We start from the raw sequence: 22,883 nt of genomic DNA on the forward strand, positions 1-22,883 counted from the left end.
TAGGCAAGTTATTGTATGCTTCTGTTTCTCTTTCCACTCTTTGTCTTCCTTGTCTGTTTAGATTGTAAGCTCTTCAGTGAAGGGACTGTTCTTACCATTGTGTTTGTGCAACACCTAGCACAATACTACTATGGACTTCTATACTACAAATAGTAAATAATCATGAATGAGAGTATAAAGAAACCAATATGTAGGATAATAATATGGTTATCACTTTGAGTTTATTAATTGAGCATTCTACGTTCTTTTTTTTAGAACTCCAACCTGATTCATCAGAAGGTGTCTCCTCCTACTGAGCAACAAGGATCCCCAATCTTATCATTCATTATTCTTGAACAATTCAATGCCATTCTCCTAGTGCAAAATGTCCATCAGTCACTTGCAGCTCTCAGTAAAGTCATCAGAGGCACCTCACTATTGAGTTCTGAAGTACAAAGTCTAGCAAGTGCTTTATTAAACCAGAAGGTAAGTTAATATTTGAAAAAAGAAATTATGCACTTAACTAAGCATTATAAATCCTTACTCTGTAACTATGACATTGAACAAAAGTCGGCTAAATTCAGATACGTATATACATTTCACCTTTTGTTTGGTTTGTTTAAAATTGTCACAAGAGTAGATTAGATGCTTCAGGGGATTCCTAATCAAATAGGGAACCTTTCACCTTCTGGTCACTTATAGTTCAAAACTGGTTCAGGGTTTTAGCACCAAATGTTGTTACCATTTAAAGGCTGTTAGTGCCCTTTGTACTAAATTGTCGATATGTTGCTTAGTGGTTAGCTATCTGCCTTACAAACAACTGCTATGTTAATTGGTTTCTTAAGTAGTAGGGTAAGGAGAGAGTCCAAGAATTAAAACAGAGCTACTTTCTTATACCTAGAAGTTTAAAGACATTGGCAGTGCAGCCATCATGCCCAGAAAAATGAATTCTACCTTTAGGGCTATCACTCTGGCACCTTTGATGAGTACTAAGGCCTGAGAGGTGCTAAGTATGCACAATTCTTTATTGACATTAGGATAAATAGTAAAACAAAACTCCCAAACTACTCAACTATCCTGAAATATACAAATATTACTATTTTAAGGAAAACATAACTGGCTTTTCAGAATGAAAACTTTAAAAAATATTGGCTTTAAGAATCAGTGGGGACTTCTGAGCATATTATGCACATTAGCTGATCTTTCTCTATGAAGGATATACAAAGATGGTAGAATTAATGATCCTGGAATAGCATTTCCAGCTCAAATCTCATAATATCTCACAAGCCAAATCATTCATATTATCCCTTAAAAATGTATAAATCGTTTTCCACCCCCATCAACGTGCCTCAGTGGGTCACAGCTGAGGATGCCAGTTTCAGGTCAAACTGCTGAGAAATAGGGCAGATCCACTCCGAACTGGTAGTTATTCTATGATTAGATATACCAAGCCAGTAACAAAAGTAAACTTCTGTCTCATCACACTGGTTAACAAGAAGTCAAAAATGCAATCTCCTTAGGCATTCCAGGATGTATTTCACCACACAGACACTAGAGTTTCTGATGAGTGGTTATTGAAAACGAATTTTATCAAACAAAAGGTTCTTCTGATCTCAAGAGATCAGTCACATAGCCAGGTCAATGTATAACTCAGATCTTATCCAATAATCACGGTGCTGCCAATCTTTTAGTAACTAAAATCTAAAGGTTTATTTATAAGAGAAAAGAAGACAGTTAAAATGGTTAATAGATCATATACATACAATAATTGCAAAGTTCTTATCTCAGGTTTGTAGCAGTGATGTTACAGACTGTTGGCTTCTAAAGTCTCTGGTAACTTCCAAAAGCTTGGAAGGTCCTCAGTTCATAGATTTGAATGCGCCTTTTAGTTGTAAGTCCATAGTCTAGAGAATCTGAGCAGAAAAGAGGCAACTGGAGATTATTTAGGGTCTTTTATATCCTCTGCCATGTGAATGGAATTTTACTGTCCCAAACAAAGCTCACAGTCTACTTGTGGAAAGTCACAGGCACAAGATGGAGTGCACAGTCAAATGAGCAAATCACATGCCCTTACATGGCTTGCTGACTCCTAGAGGCAGCCATTGGTCACTTGCAGGCCAAGGTATCTGCAGGAACAGCCATCTTGGGCGGAATGAGTTTCTTCTATGGACCATTGTGAGAGTCAGTTGCCTTTCATGGGCCATCAATACAAAGAGGTCTGGCTTCACTGTAAATTATACTTGGTGAGTGTTACCGTAGGAACAAACACATTTGGGATACAGATCTATAGCCAATATTCATAACTTCAGCTACAGTGATGATACATGGATTTAAACAGGATAATTTTAGTTAGAAAATCATATCGCTTCTGTTGACACCTTACATTATATACTTTGTACAAATTTTGTTGCAGTTGTCTAAACAGTGACAATATTAATTATATAAATGGTCATATTTCAGTCATACAGCATCACACCCCTTTTAGTGAAACTTGCATTTACAACTAAAAGATATTGGAAATAATTTTGCTAATAGGATATCCTAGGAAATATGTTTTAGTATAAAATGCTGCCTCTTCTCTATTTTTTTGCTGTTTCACAGTGGTAAATACAACAGTTCTCTGTATATATCGGCACCCTTTTCTTATGTAGTACAGATTAGTGCAACTCAAACCAAATAAGGCTTGCATTGCTGTCCATAAACAGTAAGAAATTTTTTAAATCTAGAGCAATTCTAATGCTCAGTAAAAACTTCAGCCAACTTTGTCAGGCATTTTGCATTACAATGTACAGTCCATTAATATTCAAACTATTTGGAATTATTACTTGGTTAAATGAATTCCTGTACATTGGGGGAGTCGCCGGCCCTGCTACAGCAAAAGGCAATGTATACTTTGTACAAATTAAACATTACACCCTTTCTGGGATTTGGTTTTATGATCAGAAGTATTAAACAGAACATAGCAAACTCTATTCCAGGCTTAATACTTTAGGACCCATCTGTTCCAGACCCAAACCCCCAAGACTACTTTGGCTCATAACCTGTTGTATCTGTCTCCCCAAATGCACATATTAGAATAGCACTACCTCAGTGCCAATTGAGCATGGATTATCAGACCATGAGACATAATTTAGTCTTTGTCTTTTCCACGAGACATTTTGGGAACTTTATGATGGTAGCGGTTACTTTCTGTCTTCTTTTGGAGGTTCTGTGCTCCCACCAGTCTTCATCAACACAAATAGTCCAGGATGGATTTGGGCTAGGTTGGATGGCTTATTTAGACCAACTGACAGTTCACTTTCCTCAATGGTTTGAAGCTGTTTGGTTTGTTTATGAATTAAGGGAAGTCATTATAAAGTAAACATAAACCAATTTTAATTTAAACCAGTTCAAACACAGGGTTTGCACTGATTTAACTAAATTGATTTAGGAACTAGTATAGTTAAATAGATTCACTTTCTATACATAGACATCCCAAATTACTTTCTTTTCCTCAGTTTTTTCTGTGATATGTAGTATCTTGTTGTTTGTTTTATAAAGAGAACTGTAAAGTATAGGTGCTTAGTACATGTTCCAAAACAGATAGAGGAGAATTTTCACTCCAGAAGGTTTTTAAAATGACTCTTGAAACCTGTGCATATTAATATTAATACTGTAACAGCTGCATAAGGCCTGTTATCTGTTGGATAAATAGTGAGCATTCACAAATAGTCAACGTACCATACTAACACAGGAAAGTTACATTGGTCCCACATTCAGAATTGTAGATGTCTGACATTTAGATTTTGCCACTTTTATTTGCAAGCAGTTTGGTTTTAAAAATAGCATAAAATCATGACAGTAATAAAGAACATAGTGTAGAAAAAATTGTAAGGAAAACTAGAAACTGTTGGTTTCCCTAACTTAAGCACTGAGCTGACTAGCTGTTGATGCACTGTTTCTGCACTGGCTTAGCTAACTACCTGAGAGCCTTTCCTCACCTTTATGTTCAGTTGTGTAATTAAAGGGTATATATCTTTTAAAACTCATGAAGATTGGGTATGGGAATCTGATAGGGTGTGCTTCCCACACTGGCCCTGCAAGAGCTGACTTGGGCCAGGTGGGCCAATCAGCTAATTAAGCTGAAAATGGTGGAGCTTTAGGTTGGAGGCAGCTAATTAGAGAGAGGCTCACCTGTGAGGGACAGGCGGGGCTTCTACAAAAGACAGGAAATTGGAAACAGAAGGGACTTCCGGGAAGGAGTCTACAGTTACGCCCTGGGAAAAGGGAAGTGTGTTTGGGGGGCTTCAGAGATGAGTTGCCTAAAGTTACTCCCTGGGAGGAGGTTCGACAGAGGAGTGGGGAGGGCCAGGAGATATGGAAGAAGCTCAGGGAAAGGCAGCAAGTTGCAGGGAACGGACCTTAGCTGTTGTGTAGAGGGTCTCTGAGCTAGAACCCAGAGTAGAGGGTAGGCCCAGGTTCACTGCCAGCTGCTGTGGGAGTGGTACTGTAAAGCAGTGAAGCAGACGACTTCCTGAGAGACTGCTGGAGAGCAGGAACCTTGATACACTCCCCCGGGATGGAAAACTACAATAGTGACCTGGCCGGACGGCTGAGTCACAAAGAGGACAGCTGCAGCTCCTGAGAGCAAGAGAGGGGCTGCAGGGGAGAAACTGATGGGGCATAACCTCAGGATGGGGTGACCAAGGATGGGGTAATCTTGGCCTGACCAAGCTAATCCCCAGAATCACCAGAAGGTGGCCCATCCAGTGATAAGGAGAGCAACCCGACACAGGGGAAAAAACAGGTTGTACATAGTTATGATGTGATGAAATCAAAGAATATGAAACCAGAAAGAACTACAAAGATTCATAACACCACAAAAAATTATGAGACAAATAAAGAAGTCAAGAAAAGAGCTGAGCTGCATTGGAACTAAGGATGGGAGGCTATGCTATGAAAACATCATCGTTCTGTAAATGTGGATGGAATACATGAAGGAACTTTTTGATGATTTTGAAAAATTAGGACATATAGACATCAAAAGAGGAGAAGAAAAAGCAACACATTTTACAATATGGGAACTAGAAAGAACATTAAAAAGCATAAACTGAGGAAAAGCGGCTGGGGAGGATGGTATTGCAATTGAAATGCTAGAATGCCTTTTTAAACATACATACCAGGAGAATTTCTGGAGGACTTCAAGAGGTCAGTCTTTGTTCCTCTACCAAAGGTGGTTAATGCTAGAGAATGTGAACAACTGCAAACTATAAGCTTGATAAGCCACACACTTAGTTTTGTTGAAAATTGTTGGCACATAAATACCTCTCCATCTGGAGACAGAATTAGTAGTAGTCAGTTTGGTTTCTGTCCAGGAATAGGCAAGAGGGAGGCAATCTTTGCCCTGAGGATCTTTTGTGAGCATGGAAGAAGTGCGAAAGGAAATTTTATATGTGGAATTTGATAAATTCCAACATGACAAGATTATTCTTACTCTTGAAGAATGTAATATTAACTCTCATATAGATATACAATTAATAAAAAGCTATACTGGAGACAGAAAACCGCAATCCAAATTAACTATGAACTGTGAGTATTGCAGTTTCAGGTGCCCATCAAGGTTGCTTTTTAGTTCCACAACTATTTAACATATATGTAAAAGTTATAATGAGGGAAAGTTTAGAAGACACCAACCAGGGCATCATGTCAATGGCATATACATCAACAACATAAGATATGCTAATGACCTAGTTTGCATTGCTTCAACTAAGGAAGAACTTCAGAACTTGTGTATTACTGTAAACAGTGTCAGCAAGAAATACAGAATGAGGATCAACGTTAGGAAGAGAAGGTCTTATAATAAGTGAGCACAAGGTAGGCAATGGTTGAATGATGGAATAAGTGAATAGGTTCCCGTATTTAGGGAGTCTAATAACAAGAAACAGAAGAGATGATGAAGAACAACTTCCAAAGACTTCTGTGTTGTTGAAGGTTAAAAGTGCATATTTGCACTTGATTGCTGAAGTGCTACATATGGTCAGCTCTCCTGTACGGATGTGAGAGACAGATGCTTAAAAAGGACACTTGGAGGAGACTCAGAACATTCAGGTTTTGGTGTAATAGAAGAATGTTAAAAATTAGCTGGATAACTAAAACTACAAATGAAGAAGTGCTGAGAAGGATAAATTTTAAAAGAGTACAATTACTTATGACCCTAGATAAAAGAATAACCTCTTTTTTGGACACATAGCTTGCCGATCACAAAGTGACATGTTTCCAGCACTCATGACATCAGGAAAGATCACAGGCAAACCAGGAAGAGGAAGAAAGAGTGCCAGTTATGTCAGAAATGTCATGAGGCGGACTGATATCCAAAGGAGAGTGGAAGTTTTCCAACACTGTTGCAACTTCAAAAGATGGAAGGTGATGGTTGATAATGTCCACATCAGAGATGTCATTTGAAGAAGACAACACAATTACTGCAGCTGAATACCCCAGGGCAATGTGTGATGAGTCCAGTCTGTCTCCACTTCTCATAAAAACCTTAAATCTAAAATGTATAATGTCTTACAGAGATGTAAGAATTCCTTGCTAAGTAATTTAAGAGATTATCTGAATATGACTTATAAATTGAATATGCTTTGACCTGTTAATAAAGGCAAACTCTGGAATACTTAATTGTTTACTGCTATTAGTTGCAGTAGTAGTAGTAGTTAATGTAAACAGCATTAAATATGTTGTTGACACTATACAGGCAAATAAGATACAGACAATTTTCATCTCAATTGTAAAACTCATTCTCACCAGTGTAAGTGATATCAGATTGTGACTTGTAGTCACTGCCACAAGGAGTTTCCAGTCCAGGTTGCATAAGACTTAATATGATGGAAGAAGAGAAGACACCAGACACAGGGTTGGAGATGAGTGCAAGGGGGAGCTTAACTTAAAAATCAAAATTCAAAAGTGTGTTGCTTTTTACCAGCCATTGTGGCTGCTTTAGTTACACCATTAAGAAGAATAAAGGGGCAACTTGACTAGTGAAAGAGGAGCATATTTAATAAAAAATAAGCCCAACCCAGGCTTCATGTCTCTCTAATGGGCAGAACTCTTAACAGTGGACTGGAATATTTCTGATGTCTGAGGTACTCAAATACATCACATTATAAAAGGGAGTGAAGTCACAAATTCTATTCTAAACCCAGATCACAGGTTTTGTTTTGACTCATCTCTAAAAGAATATGATACTTTTGCAAAGTAGAGTCTCTCTTTTAATACACAGAGTAGAGAATATAATACATTGATTTAGCCAGCAAATGTTTACAATTTTGTGTGCATTAAAAAATAGAAAATGTACCCTCACAATCTGTCTTTGGATATTCAAAAGACTGATTCAGATGCTGAATCTGTATGTGCTTTAAACCTTGAGTCTGAACAGAATCCATGCCTTGCCCCTACCTTGGAATCTTCTTTCTAGTACCCCCTCCTAAGAGATGAGACCTCTGCAGTCTAGTTCCTTGAAACAGTGCTGATTCCCCAAACTTCCCCAAAGTTTAAACACACTCTCTGCCAGAACTCCGTCAGTTTGGGCATTCTGAATCCACTGGTTAACTGTTCAAGGGCACATGATAGGTATAGTACATCAGTGGTTCTCAAAGCCAGTTCGCTGCTTGTTCAGGGAAAGCCCGTGGCGGGCTGGACCAGTTTGTTTGCCTGCCACGTCCGCAGGTTCGGCCAATTGCAGCTCCCACTGGCCGCGGTTCGCCACTCCAGGCCAATGGGGGCTGCGGGAAGCAGTGCGGGGCAAGGGACATGCTGGCTGCCCTTCCTGCAGCCCCTATTGGCCTGGAGCGGCAAACCGTGGCCAGTGGGAGCTGCAATCGGCCGAACCTGCGGACGCGGCAGGTAAACAAACTGGTCCAGCCCACCACGAGTTTTCCCTGAACAAGCGGCAGACCGGCTTTGAGAACCACTGTACTACATAACACACGCAGACTCGGAAAAAAATTGCTCTTTACTTAATAGCATGAAAAATACACAAATCTATACAAAAATAATAAACCCTAAACACATTTCCCTGCCTCAGTTTCCACACCACTACAAAGCATTCTTTACACTGGGATCAGAGGCATCTGGGGCATCCTGGACCCTTCTGCTGCTGATAACTTTGAACTGCTCTGAAACATAGAGCCTCTCTCTCTAGATCAGCATTTTTCAAACTTCGGGTCATGACCCAGTACTGGGTCACGACCCAGTACTGGATCGCAGCATGTCAGGCACTGAGTCATTTTGGTCAGGACTCCTGACGGGGACATTAAAAGTCCCATCGGCGGTGCTGCCTGGCTAAGGCAGGCTAGCGCCTACCTGTCTCGACACCACACTGTGCCCCAGAAGCGGCCTGCAGTGGGTCCGACTTCTAGGCAGGGGGGCCACGGGGCTCCACACGCTGCCCTGGCCCTGAGCACTGGTTTCCGGCCAATGGGAACTGAGCGGGGTGGGGTGCAGTTCCTGCAGGCGAGAATCCTTAGCCCCACCACCCTGCCACAGAGCAAGAGCCCCAAGCCCTGATAGGTGCGTCTGGCTCTGGAACTTCTGAAGATTATCATATGTGGCTTGGAGGGTCAGTAAGTTTGGCCACCCCTGCCATAAGTGGTATTTTTCAGAGATAAATGGCTTTGAGGCCATATCTGAAGGTGTTAACCAAAGTGGTATCAGTTATTCATTGGAACCAGACAATATACGTACCATGTTTTATTCCCAAAATCACAGTCACATAAGGATGAACAATGTCTACATACTTTGAATGGAATGTAAGCATTAACCTTTTATCTGGACAGGCTTTCTCCCCGGCTCTTTATTTTTTATGCTGATAGAATGAGAGGTCAAGCAGTTACTGCACAGACAATTTCTGGATGGATTAATTCCTGTATTACCATGGCAAACACCTCTCTGCCACAAAGACTGTTGGTTCGGTCAATGAATGCTCATGCTACGTTGGTGGCTTTTCTAAAGGATGTTTGAATACTGGATGTTTATAGGGCTGCCACTTGGTCCTCTGTGCCTTCATTCATCATTATATCATCACAACTGCTTCAAAGATTGATGCAAATTTTGGGAAGGCCATGTTTAAGTAGACACTGAGCCCCACCACCTAACGGTACTCGCTTGTGAGTCACCTGAGTGGAACATACTTGTGCAACCGCTTGAAGAAGAAATAAGACAGATAAGTAACCTCTTCAGCTGTTGTTCTTAGAGATGCTATAGTATACAGGTATTCCAGGACCCATCCCCCCTGGATCCCGTTTTGCTATGTTTCGATGTGAAGGATCTGAGGCCAGGTTAGGGCATTGCCACCTTTGTATAACCTTGGCAGGGGCCACGGCAGTGTGCAAGGCACATATGCTGCTCTGACTGGTTCTGCTGCAGAAAACTCTCTGGCTCTGGCACGCTAGACACATACATCCCTGAGTGGAATACATGTGTGCAATCACATCTCAAAGAACAATAAAACGGGCAAGTAACCATTTTTTATAACTGTCTTTCAGAAGTCATGCTTTTTAAGCAAAAGCGTCCACAGAGATAATGTTTTTTCTTTATTTTCTTTGTCTTGTTTTTGTTTGTTGGTCTATTTAAATGTTACCAAAGTCTCTAGACCCAAAGTTTTTCTGTTATTTGTATTAAGATGAAGTTTATTCAGTGAAAGTTAGCACTGTTTAGTTCACTTTGAGTGTCATCCTTTCTTATATGCTTTAATGGCCAGACTTGCAAATGTCATCAGCATGTAGTAGCTGATGCTGTTCTCAATGAGAGCTGTTGGACGCTGAGCTCTTTTGAAAATCTGGCCCTTAATCTTCAAGGGCATGATCCTTCAAGGTGCTCAGCACCTCCTGTGTGATGCCAAGTGCCCTCAACTCCCATTTAATTAAGGGGGAGCACCTTGAAGAATCAGGACCCACACCACTTTACAGGCATTGGTTAATACTAACCTCACTCCTGTCAAGTAGGTACTGTTAATGTTTTTGTCCTTACTGTAAAAGGATAATGCTCGTGGTAGGTCACATTTATCTGTTAAACAGAGTCTCTGTATGGCCTTTGTCACCATTGTGTCTGTGCACCATGTAAGGAGTTTGCATTAGAGCTGGGAATTCATAGTTGTATGCTCAGATCGTGACACTCGCTCTCTTTTTAAACTACACTCAGTCTCCAGATAATTAAATGTAATACAAATAGTTGCATTAAAACAGTAGTAATACCTGTAGTTTTGAATTGTACTGCATAGCCAATTAATCTATTTTTATTTCAGTGTCCCCTCACATGGCAGAGTAAGTGGGAAGGCCCAGATGATCCTTTACAATACCTCAGAGGGCTTGTAGCTCGAGCACTTGCTATCCAGGTAAAGTAGAAGACTCAGTTAACTTCAGAACATTACTGCTTTTTATACCACAATATACTGTGTACTTCTCTATAGTAGGGCTTTCCAAGCTGCTGTCTGAGAGAGATTTAGAACTTGTGTGTAAATAATTAAATGTTAAAAACCATAAACATGGAGGTACAACATAAGGACCTCAAATTTTTGTCCCAGTAAACCCTGAAACTTTATTTTCGGAGTGCAGTAACATTGCTGTTCACTTTTACAGCAGTTTTAACTTGACCTGAATTTCAATCAAAGTTTTAACTCAGGATCTGTGGAGAAGGAAGGAAGATCTTTGTTTTTCTTACTGTCTTTGTAGAACTCCTGTTGTTTTTCTAAATGCCATGCTCTCTGAAATAAAACTGAACTTTTATATGTAGAAAGGATGGTCCCTTATGAGACTTCATTATAGTTGCCAGTGAAACTAGGGTATGGTTTGATATACAGTTTTACCACATTCTTGAAAAATAGTCAACTTTTGTGTTTGAAGGTGGCGTTCCTATGTTAGAATGCAAATTAAAATTCCTTCATACGCTGAGAACTAGGTGAATGAGCTGCGGGAAAGGAGTCCGGGACAGGAGGATAAAAAAGTAAAATTAGACAATCATATCAAAGCATGAAATAGATTTCACAACCCAATAATATTTTTTTTTAAATGCAGTGAGTTTCTGAAGACACACTGTTTTATTCTATGGAATAGGGTGGATGATTACATCTGTTTGTCCTAGGTGTGTTCCTGAATGTATTACTTAGTTGCAAATTTGTCTTTAATTTCTGTGCTACTTGCTCTGAGAGAAACAGCAAGGAAAAATATAATTGGACAATAAATGCTGTTCTTCAGTCTGTTGAATTAATGCTTGTTATGAGGTGACTTCAGAGAATTTGTTTTCTAAAGGACTGTACCATATGGTCTAGCATGTATTTGAAATGGCACATGGCTGTAGAGAAGTGCCTTCAGACTAAAATGCTAACACGAATTACTCCACTTTCATGTCTCAGGCAAAAAGCAGATATGGCTGTTGTCTGTTCAGGTAGCAGATGACTGAGATATCATTTATTTAGGAGGAGCAATGTAAAAATTAGATTAAAATCTGTAAGTCTAAGAAAATAGAAATATATGTGTGTACGCAGGTATGTATGGTTATGTATATTTATGCATATACCTGGAGAAAAGCATCTTCCCACTGTCAGTAATTATTGCCTGTCTTGTTTTGCAGTTTAGAGATATTGTATAAATCTCCGGCAGAATGTTTACTATTACTCATACTCCATAAGTTTTTTTGATACATTATTCTTGTTGTCTAGACGGTTGGTATGTTTAGGCATTGTTGCTTTTGTTCAAACACTTCATAAGGCTAGGTAGGGCATTAACAATATTGTTTATAGTTAGAGCCCCATGCTTTCTGCAAGTCTGAAGTAACATGAAATAAAATGAAAAACAATGAATAAAACAAAAGAAAAAGAAAAGCAATTAATAAAATTTAATAAAATGCACTCATCCCACAGCAGCAGCTCCTGTCCTGCAGGGCTGGACCTCACTTCTTGCTCCACGCATTGTGACCTGGCACATGGGGTCGCAGCACTGCTCAGGTTTGGCCTTGCCACTCCTCTGTGATAACAAGGGGGTGGCCAGGCCAAATTTTAGTGAGTGGCTTTGCAACATGGTACACAGGGTTGCAGAGCTGCTTAGATTTGGCCTAGCAACTCCATGATGATAGAAGGATGGCAGAATCAAATTTGAGCTGCCCTGCAACCCCATGCACCAGGTTGCAATGCCCAGAGCAGGAAGCCAGGCCAAGGCCAGAGGTATAGGACCACTGCAGGGTGAGTGTAGGGCAGGCTTGCTCGCCAACACTGTCCATCCTCGGGGCCTGCCCTCCTCATGAGGACAGGGTGGGTTTACTCTCGAGCATCCCACCCAGGGACTCCCATCTCCTGGGGACAGAACCTAGCCTCCTCCCACGGGGGATAAAACAAAATGAAATGAAATAAAAAAAAAAATGAAAAATTATCAAGATTTTCATGGAGCTCTGTTTATGGTATCTCTGTGTATAATAGCATTGCCTAAAGCATTAATAAGCACATTGAGTTATGTTGCATACATTATAAATAACAATAAGTGAAATAATACTTATCCAAATGAAGAAACCGACACAGCATATGCTTGGGCATTCATTGATTCCAGTTGTAGCACTCTTGAAATCAATAGTAGTGTTTATATAAAGTTCATTTCCGTATACATTTATTTGTATATGTCATGTCACCTTAATAAGAATTAGCTGCTGATTCATACTTGATGTATCATATTTGATATCTTTTTGCCACCTTCTAATACTGTACTTGAATCTGCTAAGCTATTTGAGCTTCAACCTCTCTTAAATGGCGACAAAAAGTACTAAGGGTATAATTTACAGTTGTATAATTCTGTATACCTTATATTGTTATTCAAACTTATAATAAACGCTTCATAAAATTAAAGGTATAAATCCATATCTTGGCCAAATTCAAGTGAAATTTCTCCTGCAGTTTCAGTTTCTAGTTTAAACTGTATTGTGGCTGGACATTTTTGAAAAATACAGCTAGCTGGTGGAGAAAGTATTGCTTTTTGGGAGAGATTTTTCTCAAGTGGTGAACAGATTTAGAAGAATATGCCCCACTGATGTTCAGTAGGGCTTGTGCTTCTTAATCTTATGTGCTTTGGAAAATCCTACCCTTTATGCCTATATAAGTTTTCAATCAGACAGCACTTGGGTATGAAAAGCAATATCATGTATAAAAGTAAGATTGTCTGCCAGATTTTTTTAAAATGAGTCCCTAGATTTGGATGCCTACATTCACCCTTTTTGAAAAGTGCATAGCAGCAGCTGGTGCCATTGAAGTCACTAGATACATGTACATGAATATTTTTAGGACATGTAACCCCAGCAATTAAACAATCAAATAGAAAATCCTCCAAAGAAAAAGCTGCTTCAGCAAGCAGTTCTTCAAAGAGTGACAAAGCAAAGTAAATATTTCCTTTCTTGTGAGGATTTATTTTATTGAAAGTGCCTCAATAAAATGCAATTGTATATACATTCTTTAATAAAAACAAAGTCTCTTTTGAAACTCTCCCAATAATCATAATGTTAGCATTCCATAATTAATTGTAAACATATTAAGTTGACGAATACAAATTTCAAACCTATGAAAATACTTGAAGCCTTATATAATCCATTCAATAATTCAGGTTTCTTTGAAAACAAAAGTATGGCAAACATTTTCAAAGTTTAAAAGTGGAAATAGTGAAAGAACCTTTCTCCAGCTATCAAACTGAGTTCCTTAGCAGAATATTATCTCTTAAGCTTTTATAACTGTGGTCTGAATGTCTGGGGATATTTTTATACCTATTATAAAGCACATAAAATGTTCTTCCTTATGTATTTTTGGAGACAAATATTAAGGCCAAGAAAAATGAGGGTAACTCAGTTTTAAGGAGCAGTCGTAGAGTAGAAGTAGAAGTTTATTATAATATTGAGAAAACACGGATGGTTTCACTGGCTGTTGTCCCCACCTTTGTCATGTCACCATACAACCTTTCTAATACTAAGTATAGTGTTCTAGGCCAATATTTCTCTAGCTGTTTTTCTCAAACAAACCAGCACATCTCATACTTACAGGATTGCTTTCTAAGTGAAACCAGGTCACACAGTTCTAAAGAAAAGTATCACACTGATATGTTCTTAGATTTCAGTGATGACTGCAGAGAAACCAGAGAAAATTGTACTGACTCTTCTTCCTGTCCCATATCTATTAATATCCTGAACACTGATGGCATGCTTTCTATTATCCGCTTTCATTTAAGTTGTGGGTTAAATTTACCCCGATGAAATTGCATTGAATTAATCCATGATCGCAGGTGATACAGAAACCATAGTCACAAGCATTCAACACTAGTAATCAGTTGACTATTTCAAGGTTATCTTTGCAGTGAACCAGACTTGAAATGTAATTGTTATATTTAAATGACAGCTAAGAATCCTGTGATGTTGCACTCCATATGATTTTATAAAAATATGCTAATGAGTGTGAATATAATGTAACTGGAATATGCTTAATGCAAAAGGTCTCTTATAAGGTATCATTTCAAGGCTTATAATCTACTGAGGGTGGTCATCCAATTTGTATAAATGTATCATTCTTGTATCTGAAACTAGAAAAATAGAAATATAACTCTGAGGACCTATTGTAATTATGCAAAGTGTGGGCCATTAATGGTGGTTTGGAATCTTGATGGCTCCCATTAACCAGGACAATTGACTATAGATGGCTCTGTTTACTTGTAAGCCTTCCTGTGAGTCAGGCTGGGAAGAATGAAGGCTTGGGGGTCTCACAGGACATGTGACCATGTCACCTGGTACTGGAATCCATATTAAATCTGGGGCTTTTCCATTTAGAAGTGGGGGGGGGGGAGCCAGAGAGACAAAAGATTCCCGCCTTGTGCCTAAGCTGTACAAGGGAGTGGAACACAACAAAGGAGGCGGAAGTCATGAGAAATCCCCTAGCTACCACCTGAGCTGAAACAAGGACTGTACTAGAGGAAAGGATTGGGCCCAGACTAGCAAGGAGTCTAGTCTGTGAAAGAAGCTTATTGGAACATCTCTGAGGGTGAGATTTATCTGCATATAGTTTCCTACTGTATTAGGCTTAGACTTGCATGTTTTTGTTTTATTTTGCTTGACAATTTACTTTGTTCTGTCTGTTATTACTTGGAACCACTTAAATCCTGCTTTTTATATTTAATAAAATCACTTTTTGCTTATTAATTGACCCAAAGCAAGTAATTAATACCTGGGGGAGCAAACAGCTGTGCATATCTCTCTATCAATGTTATAGGGGGTGAACAATTTATGAGTTTACCCTATATAAGCTTTATACAGAGTAAAACACATTTTTATTTGGTGTTTAGACCACATTGGGAACTGGGTATCTGGGTGCTGGAGACAGGAGCACTTCTTAAGTCGTTTTCAGTTAAGTCTGCAGTTTTGGGGGGATGTGGTTCAGACCCTGGGTCTGTGTTGGAGCAGACTGGCATGTCTGGCTCAACAAGGCAGGGTTCTGAAGTCCCAAGCTGCCAGGGAAAATGGGCTCAGAGGTCTCATCACATCATGTAGCAGTCCCAAGGGGGTCTCTGTGACCCATCCTGTCACAAATCCCCTTAGAGGAGGGCATAAAGAGAAATACCTTGGAATCTTCCTTTTCTTGGACATGATTAAAAAAGTGTGTGTAGGGAGATTTTTTATATATATATATATATAATCCTACAAATGTAGGAGTGGAAGAGACCTTGATAGGTCATTTAGCACTGAGGCAGGACTAAGTTCTAGACCATCCCTGACAGATACTTTGTTTAACTTGTTCTTAAAAGCCTCCAGTGATGGAGATTCCACATTCTCTCTAGGTAATAACTTGCAGTGATTAACTACCCTGACAGTTAGCAAGTTTTTCCTAATGTCTAACTTAAATCTCCTTGGCTGCAGTTTAATCTCATTACTTCTTGTCCTGTCCATAGTGTTTAAGAAGAACAATTTATCACTCTCCTCTTGGTAACAACTTTTCACATACATGAAGACTGTTATCATGTCCCTCATCAGTCTTCTCTTCTCCAGACTAAACAACCCCTTTTTTTTCAAATCTTTCCTCCAAAGTCTTGTTTTCTAGACCTTTAATCATTTTTGTTGCTCTCCTCTAGACTTTCTTCATTTTGATCACATCTTTCTTGAAGTGTGTGCCCAGTTCTGGACACAATAGTCCAGTTGAGGCCTTATCAGTGCTGAGTAGAGTGGAAAAATTGCTTCTCATGTCTTGCTTACAATACTCCTGCTAATACATGATGTTTGCTTTTTTGCAACAGTGTTACACTGTTGACTCATATGTAGTTTGTGATCCACTATAACCCCCAGATCCTTTTCTGCACTACTCTTTCCTAGATAGTCATTTCTCATTTTGTACTTGTGCAGTTGATTGCATTTGTCTTTTGAGTTTCATCCTATTTATTTCAGATCATTTATCCAGCTTTCAAGATCATTTTGAATTCTAATTCTGTTCTTCAAAGTGCTTGTATCCCCTCCCAGCTTGGTATCATCCGTAAACTTTATAAGTATACTCTCTATTTCCATTATCCAAGTTATTTATGAAGATAGTGAATAGAACCGTACCCAGAATAAATCCCTGCAAGACCTCTCTCAACATGCCCTTCCAGATTTACTGTGTAGTATTCATAACTACTCTCTGAGTACAGTTTTCCAACCAGCTGTGCACCACCTTATAATAGATTAATCTAAGGTATGTTTCTCTGGTTTATTTATGAGAAAGACATGCGATACCGTATCAAAAGCCTTACCAAAGTCACATCTACTGCTTTTCCCCATCCACAAGACTTGTTACCTTGTCAGAGAAAGTTGGTTTGACATGATCCGTTCTTGACAAATCCCAGTTGACTGTTACTTATCACCTTGTTATCTTCTAGATGCTTACAAATTGATTGTTTGATCATTTGCTTCATTTCCGGATACTTACATTAAGCTGACTGGTCTGTAATTCCCCAGGTTGTCCTTATTCCCCTTTTTATTAGGGCTGTCAATTAATCATGGTTAATGCGTGTAATTAACTCAAAAGAAATTAATGCGCTTTTTTTTAACAAGCGTTAATTGCACACTTCTGGAGAAAACTCGGCGGGCGGGGAGGGAAACATGGCTGGTCTTAGGATTAGGTGAGAGGGGCCACCGTCCAGGGTGCTGTGTGCAGGGGGGCATTGCTCCATTCCTCCGGGGCAGGAATGCCCCTTCTCCCGCCTCCCTGCACCACTGCTGCTCCCTCCTTCTCCCACCCCCCTGGAGTCGCCACTGGCTAAGCTGCTCTGTACCCATGCAGAGCAGGGGCAGAGGAGCTGATGTCCCCCTCCCCCTGCCCGTGTACCCAGTCGCCGCAGAGCTGGGGTCAGGGAACAGAGGCAGCCTGTATGCTGCTGTTGCCACCTCAGAAATGAGTGCTACCACCGGCAGCTGCTGCTGGCTGAAAATGCTTTCCGCTTCCTGAGTGCTCTGCTTAAAGAGACAGCACTCCCCCCAACACACACACACACTTCCCCCCCCAACAAACACACACCAAACCAAAATATGAAATGGTGCCCATGGTGAACCAAGAGTGGCCAAAGGGATGTGGATGGCTGTGGGCTCCGGCAAGATGCAGCCCCATGGAGCCTGAAGCCTGCCTTGAGCCGCAAGCTGACTGCTAGGCACCACAACCCACAGCAGCAGCACAGAAGTAATTAACATCCAAAAATATTTAAATAAATGGTATTCTATTATTCTTTAATAGTGCAATTAAAACTGCGAATAATCACAACTATTTTTTTAATCTTGCAGTTAATTGTGATTCATTTTTTTAACCATTTGACTGTCCTACTTTTTATAAATAAGTACTGAATTTGCCCTTTTCCATTCCCTGGGATCTCTGCCATCCTCTACAAGTTCTCAAAGACAATTGCTAATTCCTTAAGCATTCCAGGATGTATTTCATCAGGCCCTCCCAACCTGAAGACAGATATCTAACTTGTGTGAGGCTTTGTCTACGCTAACACTTCTGTCGGCAAAACTTTTGTCAGTCACAGGTGTGAATAAAATACCACCCTGACCTAAGTTCCCTGTAAGCTCCATGGCCCGCTGTGCAGCTGCTCAGGGAACCCCCCAAGCCAACCTGCCGTGGCTGGGGGAAGGGCATGCCATAGGCATCAACTTCCCCTCTAGCCGGTGGGTGCAGTCTTTATCATTAATATAACTCCCAGGCAAAATTATTCATATATATCAGGGATCACAGGGGGAGGAGGCAATTCCAAGAAGGTTCCTAATACCAACCTTCCAACAGTGTCTGGCTTAGTTTTCTGACAACAGTATCTAATTATTGTTCTCATAAATACATGTGAAAAAGAATGTGAGATATTTTTATATCATAGTTAATTATAAGAGATCAAACAGTGTAATAACCATCTTAATTACTGGTAAATTAGAGAGTCTGTCAGAACAGGTATACTCCAAATGTATACTATTACAATGCATGTCACTTTTTGCTTATTTGATCCTATCTGCTGATGTATTTTTCTAGGTTTTTTTGCCGAAATAATGTTAATGTTTCCATTAATGCTTTGTTTTACATTTCATCCTGTCAGTCTTCCATTATAGAAGCTTAAGACTTCCACTTTCTCAATTTAACATGGTTGCTATTGTCACTGCAACAGAAATCCATGTTACGTTATTGTTTGGCAGATTCAGATCCTTATGACTAACTGGCACAGTTCTGGTGAGGGCTGTATGATCGTTCCCAGGACAAAAGAGAAGACCTGGCATTGTTTATTCTAATAGGAACATAATTTATGGCTTGTATACAATATGTTTGCTGTCAAACTGGGATAACATATCAAGTGGGGTTCCACAGGGATCTGTCCTGAATCCAGTATGAGTCAATATTTTCATTAACGGCTTGGATGATGGAGTGGAGAGTAAGCTTATAAGATTTGCAGATGACATCAAGCTGAGAGGGGTTGCAAGCACGTTGGAGGACAGGATTAAAATTCAAGATGATCTTGATAAATTGGAGAATTGGTCTGAAATCAGTAAGATTAAATTCAGTAAAGACAAGGGCAAAATACTACCCTGAGAAAGGAAAAGTGAAATACACAAATGCAAAATGGAGAATAACTGGCTAGATGGTAATTCCACTGAAAAAGATCTGAGGGTTATAGTGGATCATAGATTAAAGATGAATGAATAGTATGATGCAGTTGGGGAAAAAGGCAAATGTCATTCTGGAATGTATTAACAGGAGTCTTATATGTAAGACACAGGAGGTAATTCTTCCGCTCTGCTCTGCTCTGATGAGGCATCAGATGGAATAAGTTTTGGGCACCACACTTTAAGAAAGATGTGAACAAACTGGACAGAGTCTGTGGGAGAGGAACCAAAAATAAGTTTAGAAAACATGACATGTGGGAAAAGGTTGAAAGAAATGGGTATGTTAGTCTAGAGACGAGTAGGCCAAGGGGAGACATCTTAACAGTCTTCAGCTATGTAAAATCTTGTTATAAAGAGGACAGTGATCAAATCCACTAAGGGTAGGACAAGAAGTCGTTGGCTTAGTTTGCAGCCAGGAAGATTTAGGTTAGGTATTAGGAAAATCTTGCTAACTATAAGGATAGTTAAGCATTGGAACAGGTTACCTAGGGAGGCTGTGGAAACCAGTCATTGGAGGTTTTTAAGACCAGATTAGAGAATACTTGTCAGAGATAGTCTACGTATACTTAATCCTGCTTGAGCACCAGGAGGATGGACTAGATGACATCTTGAGGTCCCTTCCATTTTTACATTTCTATTATTCTAATATGGTATCTGTTAACATTTGCTACGTTTCATTCAGTTAACCTGAAAGAGTCACCCTGGGATCAGTTATTACAAATTTAGAAATTCATTTTGGTAAAATCTTAGAACTAGAAGTATCCTGGATATTTTGCTAAACATTTGTCCAATATTATTTGTGATATTCATCTTGAGTTCTTGTTCCTGTTTCAAATCTTAGGTCTAGAGACTTGAGCCATCTTTATGTTCCCTCCTAGATTGACTTAATTTGCCAATTTTTTAAAATTCATACTTTCTTAGAATTAGAGAATAATTTACTGTGGGTCATTGCTTCCTTACTTCATATTAATAATTTCTGATTGTTGCTTGGAGAACTGGGTGCACTTTTCTATTTAACCTGACTACTATCTTCATTGTACAGGAACCCAATTTTCACCATATGCTCGAATGTGCTCCAGCACATCAGTAATATTATTACTTCCAGTAAAGGTAATTGTTTACATCTCATATATGGAACCACTTTTCACAATCCACATTAAATTTCAGACCATTTTGAAAGATAGTTATTTTATTCTTGATATTTCTAGAAGAAACTGAGAAACAGATTTTAGACATAGCTAATGAAAGAATAGACAGATATGATACAGCTAAGTGCAGGTACATAGTTATAGAGACATATTAATGGACACACACGTGTATATATATATATATATATTTTTAAATGGGCAGGGGAGAGAAAAGAGAGAGACAATTCTGATGAGAGCAATGTATAAGAGAATAGCAAATTGTCCTTTGCTTTGAAACAGAGAAAATATATTCATATTCTCTAATCTTATTCATAATCTCTAATTCTAAAAGGCTATGTGAAAGAGGACCTGGGGTCTGACAATAACTTATATTTCATGGAAAAAGAAAATTGATTAGAGGACATTTAAAAGAGATAAATCCATGCTATTCTTTGATCAGCTAAAATAGAAACTGGATATATCCATTTTACCAGGGGAGGTGGTGGCCTCACCGTCGCTTGAAGTCTTTAAAATGAGATTATATGTCTTATTAAAAGATACCTTTAATGCAGCTTCTGGAAGAAATTCTACGAGTGAGGTGGGGGAAGTGCTGGATGGATCATAATAGTCCCTTCTGTACTTGGAATCTGTGGGCAGACACAGACCTCTTATCCTCAGCTCTCAAAGAGGAGTACAGCAGAGAGCCAAACTACCTGAGGTTACCTGTGAGCACAAAGTGGTAGGATAGGTGGCTGGAGAATCTGGGTAGGACAGAGAAACTGGTGCTGCTCTTTATTTCTGTAAATTTAGTTTCTTTTTCTTCAATACATTGAAAACTGGGACTAGAGGCTGGGCCCCAGACAGAATCCCCACCCTGCTGAGAATATGAACTCCTTAAGGAGAAGGTGGGCCAATGCAGGAAGTAGCCCAGGGAAGAACCAAGTGATTTAACCACACAGATCTTAACCACTTTCTACAAGGATCCCTGGGCTGAGGGAAAGAGGGAAAGACTGGATTCCCCTATAGCCTCATCTGGTAGACGAGCAGCAAGACCCAAGATGCAAAGTGCCAGAAGGTTTATTGGGCTTGCATTGGGGCCATCGACCTGGGGTAAGGTCCTGGAACTACTAGATGAAAATCCTGGATTCCCTCAAAAGGGATGAGCCCAAAGTTGACCTGTCCAGAGGGCCAAGTCAGAAGGTAGGTTGGCAGGATTAGAGAGAATGAAACCTTGCAATATCATTCCTGGCCATAAAGCGGCACACTAACTGGTGAGTCACTTTGTCACAGGAAGATTTGTCTGGACATCATAGTGTGGCTGTCAGACTGAACAGGAAATGTTCACAGACTGACTTGATTTCTAGAGACATACAATTTCTTTCTTTCTTTTTTGTAATAAAGCTAAGGGTGCTTACGTTATTGGGCTTTGCAAGTTATTCAGAAGAGGTTTGTTATGCAAACCATTTATTTTGATTCACTAACATTTTCTCTCTAATTTAACTTATTTTAACTACCTAATTCATCATTTGTCTTTTTAAAGCCAAGATTTATGTTTGACTACTATAGTATTGGATAACTTCACACAGACTTCCCCAAATGAGATGAGAATTCCTCATCTTCTAGAGAAAGATGCTGAAGGTAAGGAGATTGTGGAGCCTAGTGTCACACTCATGGTCTCGGTCAGATGGGCATGGGCAGAGATGTATCCTACTAAACAGTATTGGAAAGGGCTGCAGTGGGTGAACACAAGGGAAAATCTGAAGACCCTACATGAGGAGGGAAGAATGTATGTGAAAGGGAACAATGCAAGGAAAACTAAACTTCCTTGAGCAGTTACTGTGCTGTAGGGAGAAAAATTGGAAAATGCAGATTAGATAATATCTATCTGAATATCTATTTTGAACTGGTCTTCAGGTGCATGGCGGAAAAACTGAAGTTAAAGGAAAATGGTGGAGTAGGTTTAAATTGTGGTTTTAGTTAGTTTCTATTGTGAGAGGGGAGGCAGGTCTGAGGGAATATGTGAAATACCTCAATTTAATATCCTTTCATAACCCTAATTTAATAACCTTTCATAATCTTAAAATAGCTATATTAAAAGGAAATGTTTGTTATTTTTAGAAAGAGAAAATATGTCTACCTTTAATATCAGAATAAGTTTTATTAGCAGAGGATACAATGTGAAAATTTCAGTTCCACAAAGCAGTACTCTATGTACAGACATAACTTGTGTCTTGAAACTAGACAGGCTTGGTCCTTATCATTAGTCACAGTTATCGAAGGGACTTTACATTTAAAATAAAGATAATATGCAACTTTGTTTTGGGCAGAAGTAGTAGACTACCTGCTTTTTCCAGTAAATGTATCAAAAAAGTTTCCATTTCAGTATATCGCCATGGTCTATCACTGGCTAAAGAGCTAGATTGTTATGTCAAAGCTGCGGTCAGGGTGTCAGGAGATCAGAGTAGATGATCCCAGTGGTCTCTTCTGTTTTTATAATCTGTCAGTCTGTTTAATTATTTATTTTTGGCAGATACTACCTCTCATTATATGTGCTTGTGATGTGTAACGACTGTTGGGAATGCAAAAATGCTTAATTGTACACAGAAGAGAGACAAACTTGTTTAC

At 39.3% G+C, this 22,883-nt stretch overlaps 1 protein-coding gene across 1 annotated transcript in view; it reads left to right on the forward strand.

The window, feature by feature from the left end:
* Nucleotides 1-22,883, forward strand: part of DYNC2H1 (dynein cytoplasmic 2 heavy chain 1) — a 393,773-nt gene that overhangs the window by 317,871 nt on the left and 53,019 nt on the right. The window contains exons 84-85 of the mRNA XM_084624374.1: nucleotides 256-465; nucleotides 10,259-10,348. Of these exons, the coding sequence (XP_084480500.1) occupies nucleotides 256-465; nucleotides 10,259-10,348 (300 nt within the window). The remainder of the gene's footprint in view (nucleotides 1-255; nucleotides 466-10,258; nucleotides 10,349-22,883) is intronic.

The sequence above is a fragment of the Lepidochelys olivacea genome (genome assembly GCF_965140295.1).
Source record: "Lepidochelys olivacea isolate rLepOli2 genome assembly, chromosome: 1".
Lineage (NCBI taxonomy): Eukaryota > Metazoa > Chordata > Testudines > Cheloniidae > Lepidochelys > Lepidochelys olivacea.